The sequence below is a fragment of the Lactuca sativa genome, chromosome 5 (genome assembly GCF_002870075.4).
Source record: "Lactuca sativa cultivar Salinas chromosome 5, Lsat_Salinas_v11, whole genome shotgun sequence".
NCBI classification, from domain to species: Eukaryota; Viridiplantae; Streptophyta; class Magnoliopsida; order Asterales; family Asteraceae; genus Lactuca; species Lactuca sativa.
Window position 1 is genome coordinate 77,048,323 of NC_056627.2, and position 11,712 is coordinate 77,060,034.

Sequence of the window (11,712 nt, forward strand, 5' to 3'; positions counted from 1 at the left end):
CACCGAAATCGCGGATGGAAATGGTCCATCTGCGATTTGTTTATCCCATCTGTGAGTGCTTTAGCCACTTGTACATTCCACAGATGGTTTTTTTTTCTTTTTTGTCGTGTATATATAAGGAAGAATCATATTAAAATCGCAGATGGACAGTGTCCATCTGCGATTTCCTCTCCCTTTGATCTGCGATTTTATGGTTTTTTTATATAATTTTGACTGTGAAATCAATAGGTTTGACTATGAAATAAATGAGTTTGACTACGAAATAACCTTATGGAAAAATGAAGAGTGAAAAATAAAGGAAAATCACAAGGGAATGGCCTAGAGAGAGTTTCTCTAAAATGAAAAGTGAAAAATGAAGGAAAAAAATGTTTTTAAACTTAAAAAAAAAAGGGAAATCGCAGATGAAAAGAAAAAATCATAGATGGACTAGTCCATCTGCGAATGTACAAGTACCTAAAGCACAAGGTTCTTGTACCTGGGCAAAATCGCAGATGGACCATTCCCATCTAAGATTTTAGTGGTTATTTTTGCAATTTCGATTTTTTTTTGGCTAAATTTGCAAAGTAATTAGTGTTTTTGGCTAAATTTATAATTTTCTCTATAATAAAATCATCCAACTTAAATTAAAATTCTACTTGAAAAAGAAATTGTAATTTTCAACAAATCCTATAAAATTATTAACAATTAACAATAAATAGATTTTCAAGAAACCCGTTCCCTCAATTTACAAACCTTAACAATTAACAATAAAATATAAAAACATGAACAACTAACAAATAACAAGTAGTAAGACATTTCGAAAATAAAATAATATAAAAAATACCTCAAAACAATAGGTAGCAGCAGAGGACGGCAGCAGGCGGTGAGGCGGAGCAGAGCGGCGAACCGGCGCAGAGATCGGGAGACAGAGAGATGCATGAGGAAATGCGTTTCATTTTTCTTTACCAGCTGGGCCCCTTCGCATTCAACAAATTGGGCCGACCATCATCTTATCTGTTATACTTTTTGTTTTTGGTTTATAATTTTATAATATTAATGAAGCATAAACAATTTTAATAAGTATTTATATTTCGAATTTAAGCAAAATTGGGTTAATTGATTATTATTAAACTGAATCGAACTAGGATGGAATTTTTAAATTTTATGTTTTCACACTTCCATTTAAAATAATTATTAGCAGAGAAAATTGTAAATTTAGCCAAATACATTAATTACTTTGTGGAAAATAGCCAAAAAAAAAACTCAAAATTGCATTTTTAACCACTAAAATCGCAGATGAGTAAAATTCATCTGCGATTTTGCCATGCCATCTGCAAACGTACAAATGGCTAAATTTGCGATTTCGTCATGCCATCTGCGAACGTACAAGTGGCTAAAGCACACATGTCTTTAGCCACTTGTACGTTCGCAGTTGGCTTTTTTCGTTGTATATGTACCCCTTTTTCAGCCTAAAATCGCAGATGGACTATGTCTATCTGCGATTTCCTTTCCTTTTGAATTGCAATTTTGTGATTTTTTTTTTATTTTGACTATGAAATTGATAGTTTTGACTACAAAACAACTTTATTATATATAAACTTTTTCAATAAATTATCATTTTTGTTGTTATTTTTTTAGAAAATTTATTTAAAACATCTCTAAGGAAATCGTCCATGATATCATCCATGATAGCTCTAAGGAAATCGTAAAGAGAGAGAGAGAGAGAGAGAGAGAGAGAGAGAGAGAATGAAGAAAAAAAAACGTTTTTACATTAGATCCCACGAAATCACAGATGGACTTTTCATCTACGAACGTACAAGTGTCTAAAGCACATCTGTCCTTTAAGCACTTGTACGTTCGTCGATGGAGGGGCAAAATCACAGATGGAAGGGCAAAATCGCAGATGGGTTTAATCCATCTGCGATTTTAAGGGCTATTTTTGTAATTTGAGTTTTTTTTTTTTTTTTGCTATTTTCCACAAAATAATTAATGTATTTGACTATATTTGTAAATTTTTCTTAACAATATCATTATACCAACTTATCTTAATTGCTATATATGTTTTTTTTTTAACGGAAAATCTAATCTATTCCTACCTTATATATGTAGGGTGTGTATTTGAACTTGCACAACTATATATAACTGTTTTTTCTTTTTTCTTTTTGACATAATTTGTACGGTAGTGAATTATGGGATAAGCCAAAAGAATATATGATTTAATGCCTTAAGATATTAACCATTTGCCTATTTGTTTTTCTTTTCTTATTAGATGATATCAGTTAATAAACACTTTTTAATGAATTATTCTCAATTTGACAGTTTATTTGGTTAAGAAAAAAAATGCATTTAACAATTTATTCAGCCCGACATTATTTATGGATTTAACAGATAAAAAAGAATCAACTCCCTTACTAATCTAGTTTACGGAACCACAAATAAGATCACACAAAGAGATGCATGTATTTGATAATCTATATATAGAACAAAACAAAAGCCTAAGGGGTGTTTGGAAGAGCTTATTTAAATAGATAAAAAAAATTTAACTTGTTGGCTTATTAGCATGTGATGGTATCAAAAAGAAGTTTTTTTAAAAAAAATGTTTGAATTATCTTATGTCATGTCAAATCGATATAAGTTGATAAGCACTTTTTAATGTTTGATAAAATGACCAAAAAAAAGCTTTCTAAAGATGTGAGTCAGCTATAAATATAAGACGGATGAGAGCGGGCAATGGGGCTTCCCGTTAATACGACGTGGCACTCAAAAAACACTGGTATAGTGCCGGCTACACCACCCCTGGAAGGCGTTATCCGGCGTTATGTTACAATGTGTTATTATGGTAACGGCTAGAAACGGGTTATTTTGGATTGAAATTTCAGAATGGTAATATTTTTTTTGAATCACAGCTCACCATCACCACAATTCCCTACAACCCTTCCACAAAACCTTTCAACACATCCGCTACAATGCAACAAAATACCATACAACCACCACCCACACAAGAAACAATACCCGAGACGCAAGCGAGGGGAGCCAAAAAAACGGCCAACAAAAGGAGAGCACGAAGGAAAGGGAAAGCGATCGCGGTGGAGCAATCGGAAAACGAACCTCCAACATGGTGGACTGCAGAGGAAGAATACGCGTTGGCAGTGGCATGGTGCGGGACATAAAAAATCCAATGCAAGGAAACGATATGAGAAAAGTTGCTTTTTCGGAAGCTGTGATCGGGAAATTTCAGATCATTTTGAAGAAGGATGCAAATTATCGCAATCATGATATGTTGAGTAGCAAATGAACTCAAATAAACAAGAAGTGCACCAAGTTTAATTTCATCTACAACAAACTTTCATCGCACAAGAAAAGTGGTGCGACCGATTTTGATGTTTTATAAAGCGGAGATGGATCAATATCATGTCAAAACCGGTCACGTTTTCGAGCAGAAAAAGATTTGGGATATTGTCAAGGAAGACCCAAAATGGAATAAAATGGACACATTTACGAAACAACAATCGAAGAAGTCCTGCGGCCTGGGTTCGGTCGACGTTTTGGACGCACTCACGAACATCGACCTCAATGCGGACACGGATAAGATACCGGATGACTTCAACGACATCGAAGAGATCCCCCGCCTCGACGACCAATAGGTCACGACAAAGCGAGGCAGGTTCAACGACATGCGGAGGAAGGCGAAACCGTGAAAGTAGACATCGAGAGTAAGCGGAAATGAACTTTTTTTTTGACAATCACAACAAAATCGCACATAAAAGATATGAACTGCAACAGGAGCATTTGGAGTTCCTTCGTCATGAAGCCGAGGAAGATTGCATTGCGAAGGATTTGACGATTCTTCAAATTAACGAGGAGAATATGTCACCGAGATGGGCAGAGATGCTCCGAAAAATTAAGGTGAAGATCGAGCAAAAATATTTAGGTGAAGAATAGTGTAGGTTTTATATTTTTAAATTTTTATGTTTTCCGTCAATGCTTTGTTTTTCCTGTTGTAACCTCGTTTTTATTTTCAAAATGATATGTTTAATTAAGTATTTAATTTAATTATGTTTTATTTAATTTATATGTTTTTAAAAAAATATTATGACATAAATTTAAAAAAATAAAACAAATTAGAAAAATAGAAACTAAAAACATCTAAAAAATTAAAAATAGAAAATAATAGATATTATCACATGTTATTTAGTATTGCTCATTTCTACATTGGATGTTATAATACTAAAAGTATGACTAAGATGATGAGGTGGACACTTTAAATCTATTCTAATAAATAAAGATCCATTTTGCCACTTGTCAAACTCTCATAAGTTTTGACACTTGTAATTTTGTAGTATTTTTGAAATAAATAATATACATATGTCAATTTCTATGTTTTTTTAATTTTTAAAACTAAAAAGTCACATAATACATATAGTTATATAAATAAAGTATTAAATATAATAAATATAATCATAAAGCAATAAATATGTTTTTCCTTATTTTAAAATTTAATTTTAAAAAATATTTAATGTTTAAATTTTGATATTTAATTTTTTATTTAACCCATGTAATACATGAGTATCACACCTAATGTGATAACATATAATAACAATATAGTAACATGTTGTCCACACCTAATAGCCTAAATCATACGAAATTTTGATAAGTTAAAGGGGTACTAAATATATCTATATAAATAGTTATTACAAAACTGACCAAATATTTAAAAGTTTATTTATGGATAACCATCTATTTATGGGCCTTGATAAAATGACCATAAGATCCATAAAATATAAGGTCCATGAAATAAACATCGCAAGCAAACATGATAAGAGGTTGTTTAGTAGCCTCTTAATTAAAAATTTAAGAGACAAGATATAGAGCGTTTGGTGGGCTATGAATAACTCTTAATTTCTTAAAATCCTCTTAAACTTTCAGACCTAAACTTACATATGAATAAACAAAATACACGCCTTCCCTGTATTGCCCTCGTATCTCATATGAACGCAACTCACCTTCATCAGATCCTCTCATGTCTCCTCCCACCTCCGACCAACTCCAACGCCAACCACCTCCTCCCATCACCGAACACCTCATCCCATCGCCGGCCACCTATTCCCATCGTTGATTCACACAGCACCGCCGCCCCATCGTAAACATCGCACACCTACAAGTTTCACACGACTTCTAATATCACTTCCACCTCCATGAAATCGACTCCCATCTCCAAACTACGACCTACGACGCCAAGCTCCGACATCGTTGGTTTTACCCTCGAAAGCGCCGCCCTCTCCAGGTTCCGCCCTCGACAACGTCGGTCTCTACCAGGCGATCTCCAATCTCCTTCGTTGGTCAGGTACAAAGTTGCTAAAATCACTCCAAATTCGAGAAATCGAGTTGTTTTCATGATGTGAAATCGAAAATCGATTTAATATACCGAGTTTTTAAATGTTCATATTTTAGGTTTTCTGTGATGTTTTGAATCAGTGGTGAAACATAGTATCATTCAAAATTAGTTATTGATTTATAGTTTTCTGGTATAATAATGATTATTATTATCATAAACTATGTATTGTTTCCAAATTTGTTATTGATTTAGAGCATTGTGTATTTTTGATGGTCAAGATGATGATGGATGAAGGCTGTGATGTTTTTTGGTCAAAATTGTTCCTCTTCTATTTCTCATTTGAGCAATTGGAACTTTAGGCATTGATGTTTGACTTTGAACAATTAGAACTTTGGATGAAACTAATGTTGAATGTTCCATTTCTGTCTTTTTTCTAGAAAAGATATATAAGATTGTATTTGTATGAAACTAATGTTGAATGTTCCATGCTTATGCAATGGGATATTGTTGGACAAGAAAGGTTCAGGATAATCACCGGTAGCTAACCATATATCATTGATTTGGAGCACAAAGAATGAATGGAATGGTTTTAATTTTCTGATTTATTCAAAGTTTTTCTTTGTATTTTCTTAGATAAAGGTATTATACTTGTCAAGATGTGTAAATGAATGTGGTTGTATACATGTAATGTGATCCATATAAGCATAGAGCTCAAGGTGTTTTAATAGCTATTGTAAGATTGTTTTTGTACGGTTTAAATACAAGAAATAGCAATGTAATTTTATTTATTTATTTATTATAGCATCATACTTTTACCTCTTTATATTAGAACATTGTTTGATTTGATTTTTGTCAAATATATATGTTTGATTTGATTTTTTTTATTTGGATTTTTGTATTGTGTTTATACTTTTGTTATAATTATTCAAGAAGTTGGTTTGGTTATTTTATAGACATAAGCATTGAATTCAACAAAAAACATAACACTGAAGGGTAAAATCATCATTTTATAATTCAGTCCAGCAATTCAGAAGTTCCAACCAAACAGCATGTTAAAAATTCAAATCTTAAAGTTTCAGACCCTCTTAGAAATTCAGACCTTTTAAAAATTCAGATCCTGGCAAACAGACCCGAAGGTCTCACAAGTAGTTGCTATGGTACGTAATTTTGTCAATTTCAGCACAAACAAAAGAAAAAAAATGAAAAACAAAGTGACCATAAAATAGGTCAAGAAAATAATGAAAAATGAAAAGAAAATAAAACCAATTAAAACGAGAAAAGGGGAGGGAAAAGGAGAAATAAAACCAAAACAAAACAAAACCAACCTGAAAGAAGTAAAAGACATACTCACATCATAGAAGCTACTAGTTAGCTTCATAAATAAGATCTAGGGCATAAAAAAGCTACATTTAGGGCTTTGAAATAACTAACAAGCTCTTCCTATTCATAAATACTAGCATCTTTGAACACCATGTGATAAGGCTCTACAAACATTAATAAATCCTTTAAACCCAAATAGTTGAAAAATGCTACAAAACAATTGAGTTATGAACAGCAACATGATCTTTGACATCAAAGGAGACGCTGCTTCCCTGTTACTGAATCAACAATAGAATTGTACCCTATATAATCAAGATCAAGAATTACCCAAAAGGGCTAATCACTTATTGATATATTAAAAAAAAAATTGCACTTTCTTTACCAATTAATGCAACCATTTTGATAAAACAATGCATAAACCAGTAACCATTTAAAACATGAATGCATAAATTTGTATGAGATCCACTTCGTTGCATACATTGCAAAAAATGCAACTTCATTGCATAAATAAGTGTCATGGCAGGATTTAATGTTTGTTTATGCAACAACGTTTTACATGTTTTCCAAATTTATCCTACAATGTTATTTTTACACTAACCACATTTCAATTATGCAACATTTTACCTGTAACATGTTTAACAAGTTAAAACATAGTTGCATAATTCATGTCCATTGCAAAGAAATTTGGTAAAAAGGTGAAACATTGTTGCTTAAATAAGCATATAACCAGTGTCATGTCATTAGGCAACCCAGTTACAATAAAACGTGGTTGTTGCGTACTTTGTTTAAAAAAATACTTTGGTAAATAAATTCGAAAAAGAAAAAACGAAAAATAACATTTAACCTTTTAAAGTAGTTAACATTAATATTATATAGCATACCAGGACCAATGGCAAGAACCGTTTTTGACCCTGCCAAAACCTGTGTAAAGCCAAAAAAAAAAGACCAATGCCATAAATATAAATAATCAGAGTTTCTTGGATTCCAAAAATTATAATGTGTGATTTCTACGTGCTAGTTTGCCCTATAAAGGTCCATTTTGACTTTCAACACTCAAAAGAGTAGATGCAAAACTGTCATCGATTTAGTTAAATTTAAAAGAAAAAACAAGGACATATCTTTGAATTATATAGATTAATATTCAATAAAAGCATATATATCTTCAAAAACATAATACATTTGGGTCAATTCAGGACCAAAAATAGTCAAAGTCATACCTGTGTGCGTCCTGCATCAGCTACAACATAAGTTGGAAGACCGGTTCCCTCGGCTATTTCCTGCAGCTTATTCCTGATAATTATAAAAATATCAATAATAATAATAAAAATAAAAATAATAATAATTATTATTTTTAATGCATGGCCAAGGTGGAAATTATTCTGAAAATAATGTGTAAAAGTTTAAAAAGGTCACCTGCTTACATTTCTTGTTGGTTTTTACATGTGACGACTATTTTTGCCTGCCCACTTGACTCCCATCGATGCAAAAGATTCCGATGACTAAAATAAACAAAAAAAAAAAAAAGCATTTTAATTAGACAAATATGTAAGACATGGATTTTATTTGGTCCCCACATCCAAAAATTGATGTCTTGAAGAACCATATAGATTTCAATCTCAATAAAGTATGTATATAAAACATATAATAGAGACCATAAACAATAATGTAATAATGTATACTAGATTTCACCACTTAAAGTTATAAATAGGATCTAAGGCGAACCTCTGCATTAGTTTAGAATATAAACCAGTGGCAGCATCTGCAATTTACAAAAAAGAAGCAATTAATCAAGCAATCGATAAAAGAAAATTGTGAGACGATTAAATTGTTAAGAGATCTCTTACGAGCACATTGAGAAGCAATTTTTCCTTGTCCCATCTTCAAATCTTGTCTAACAACAAGAACCTAAAATAAAAAAAAAATTAAAAAAAATTAAAAAAAAAAAAAGTCAAGCTTTAATCAAGGTAGACCAAATGTTTTCACCATTAAAAAACTTAACATCAGCAAGCAATTTATAGCAAGTTAGTTTGGAAATGCTTCAATTATCACTCAAAATACAAAGGCTCTGAAGATAAAACGTATTCCCTCTTCCGAAAAAAATACGGAGATTTACAATAGTTAAGTATATCACTAGTATAAAGCAACATGTTGATCAAGAAACATCCGAGATTAAAACTAAATCATGGGAATAAGTTATTATTAGCAATTATCAAGGGATTATAACAATAAAATGGACAAACAACTATGTTTAGCATAAAAAGATGAAATTTTGCTATTACGAGAGTCGTAAAAGGGCGATAATGAAACATGGGGATGGGAAAAGACAAACCATTTTGAGATTTTCATCAGGATTGCTTGAATTTGATGAAAATCCACTGCCCTTTCTCATTGAATTAGTAGTCCTTTTGATCGGTTTTGATAAATCCAACAACATACCAAAAATGAAACCGATTACAAGTCCCGGAAGGAAGTTTTCCGGCTGAAAGCTCCGGCCCAACCATCCCCTATCTTGTTTCTGTAGCCAAAAACAATCCACAAGAAAGCAGTGAGTGCTTCTAGTGAATTAAAAAGAGCAAAAACAAGATTATAATAAAGAAATTTTCAAGGGATACGAAGGGTTTAAGCGTTAAGGGGTATAGAGATAGATTAGAAAGATACAGTTCTTGAGAGCTGCGATTGTTTCCGGAATGAGCCCATCATTTGGAGATGTCGTTCTTTCTCGGAGGGTTCGAGGGGTCTAAAGGATATGAGCCTGTGAGGCTATCTTAAAGTTTGGGGGCACTTCGCTAAAACTGGGTAGCTGGGTGCGTGGGTCGATGGGTAGTTGTTTGTTTTTTTTAATTGGATTTAGTGGGTTTTTGCCAGCAGCAGAATAAATAAATAAATAAATAATTGATTTAGTTGTTTGTTATAGCTTAATTTTTAAGGTTTTTTTTTAAACTGTTGTATTTTACATACAAAAAATAATTGATAAGTAGCTTTTCACTAGTTTTTTTTTAAAGATACTGTAAGTATCTTTTTACAAGTTTTTTTTTAAGATTTCTTAAATATATCATTAATTAATTATAAGAAACATATTATTTTAAATTTCTTTTTATATTATTTTATATATTTCAGTTAGCTTATCAACTAATTTTTACTAAACGTTATTTTTTGGCAGATATCTTATAAGCTAGCAGCTAGTTTTTCAGCTAGTCTGTCAAACATAGTCTAATAAGTTAGAGGAGTTAACCTATAAAACAAATGACTTATTAGCTGTTTGTCACCGATATAAGTTATTTTTATCCAAATACTTTTTTAGCTTATAGCGGTGTAGAACCGCAAATAAGATGTTTTGTCAAACACCCCTTAGGTTTATTCTGTTTATTTTTAAAATGTTAATGTCAATTTAGCTCTATAAATTTTTCTATTTGTTTAAAAAATCACTTAGGTGTTGTTTGTTTTTTGTAAAAAACTTCTTCAAACTTTTTATTGTTGTGCGGCGCAGCACACACGCAACACTTTTAATCTCGCAGTTGTTTGTTTTTTAGAAGTCTTTAGAATAAAAAACATATGTGCATGTTCTTTTTAGCACAACACTTATATTGCTTCTTTCAACATCTTCTTTTTTCTTGCTAGAATCTTGATTATATGTTGCTAAAATCTTATTTCCTTTTTTTTAATTGTTTTTTAGTTTATTCTTGTTGAATTTTTTTTCCGGTGTTTTTTTTTTATATTGAACAATTATGATTTCTTGATGAAATATCATTATTTTTTGTTAAAATACCTTTATTTTTTTGTTGAAATTAATGGGTTTTGGTCATAAGACATCCTATGTGCTCATACAAACCCTAATGCTTGGATCTAGGTTTCTCTATTGTACATGCTTTGAATCCAAGACTATAAACCCTAATTCTAGCATATGGGAATCAATATTAACATATAATTAGGTTTAAGATATTACCTTGATTGTTATGTAGCAATAACAATCCCAATTCCTCCTTGAATTGACTTTGGAAGGCTTAGAGTCACAAGTGTCACTCCTCTAATGGCTTACAAACACCAAGAGCAAATGGAAAAGATATAAGGAGAGAGGGGAGGTATTGAATTCGTCCTTAGGACTTCTAGAGAAGGCTTGGACGAATTCATGAGCCTTAGGGGTCTTTATATAGGGTTGGGATTAGGGTTTCAGTCCTTATCCTTATCTAGTTACTTGCCCATCAAGCAACCATAAGATAAGCCTTGAAAAACCCTTATCTCTTAGGCCATGAACGATTTCAAGGATATCCTTATCCTTGAATTCGTCCATCCTTTAACAAGGATAACTATTGCCCTGTTTTGCAACTATCACATAATTACAATTCAGCCCCTCTAGTTTAATTAATTACACATGATCACAAAATTAATTATTAATTAATTATTGACCAATATTAAACAAATATGATTTCTCCTTTAATATATTATTCTTATAACATATTAATAAATCATAATAACCTCTCTCTTTATTTATTTCTCCAATCAAGTTGCTTTGGTGAAGGCAACCCAAAAGGACCATGCACCATCGGGTCAAGTACATACCAAAATAGTTATGGACTTAGACATTAATCCAACAGAAATATCATATTTTTTGCTGAAATTTCATAAATTTTTGCTGAAATATCATACATTATTAAATTTTTTGTATTAAAAAACTATTTTCGGTTTATAAAATCAGTTTATTTTAATTTGTTAATATCTGCAGCAGCATGCAGATGTTAAAAAAACAAACACGTTTCTTATTACATATGGCAGCCGTTTGGTCCACCTCTTCTACTGCAGAGGGTTGCAGAGGTGGTCCGCAGACTTCATGAAATTTTGCTTCAAAAAAGCAAACAACACCTTATGTTTTTTGTAACATCTCAACCTTCAGGCATGAATTTAAGCTTTATATTTGTATATGCTTTCAGGGCAACTCGACGAGTTGGGAGGCACCAACTCGTCGTGTTGAGTTAATAATGGTCGTGTATCTTCAAGACCTTCCCGACGAGTTGTAAGGCTCCAACTCGACAAGTTGAAGGCTGAACATGAAAACCCTAATTTTTAGGGTTTGCACCTTATTT

General features: G+C 31.9%; 1 protein-coding gene and 1 long non-coding RNA gene across 3 annotated transcripts; one reads left to right on the forward strand and one right to left on the reverse strand.

The window, feature by feature from the left end:
- The first annotated feature begins 4,812 nt into the window (after window positions 1–4,812).
- LOC111907092 (uncharacterized) lies at window positions 4,813–6,137 on the forward strand. The gene is made up of 2 exons (XR_002855417.3): window positions 4,813–5,323; window positions 5,593–6,137. It is a non-coding gene; the product is annotated as an uncharacterized LOC111907092 (long non-coding RNA).
- A 600-nt stretch (window positions 6,138–6,737) lies between these two features.
- On the reverse strand, window positions 6,738–9,450 carry LOC111907091 (uncharacterized). 2 transcript variants are annotated; one of them, XM_023902883.2, is made up of 8 exons: window positions 9,293–9,450; window positions 8,964–9,149; window positions 8,479–8,539; window positions 8,357–8,393; window positions 8,056–8,133; window positions 7,852–7,924; window positions 7,516–7,555; window positions 6,738–6,912 (listed from the first exon to the last, which is right to left on the reverse strand). In XM_023902883.2, the coding sequence occupies exons 1-8, from the start codon at window positions 9,332–9,334 to the stop codon at window positions 6,887–6,889; spliced, it is 543 nt and encodes a 180-aa protein (XP_023758651.1). In that variant the 5' UTR covers window positions 9,335–9,450; the 3' UTR covers window positions 6,738–6,886. The 2 variants fall into 2 exon arrangements, with proteins under 2 accessions (XP_023758651.1, XP_023758650.1); XM_023902882.2 differs by having other exon boundaries at window positions 6,738–6,936.
- Between the last annotated feature and the right edge of the window lie 2,262 nt (window positions 9,451–11,712).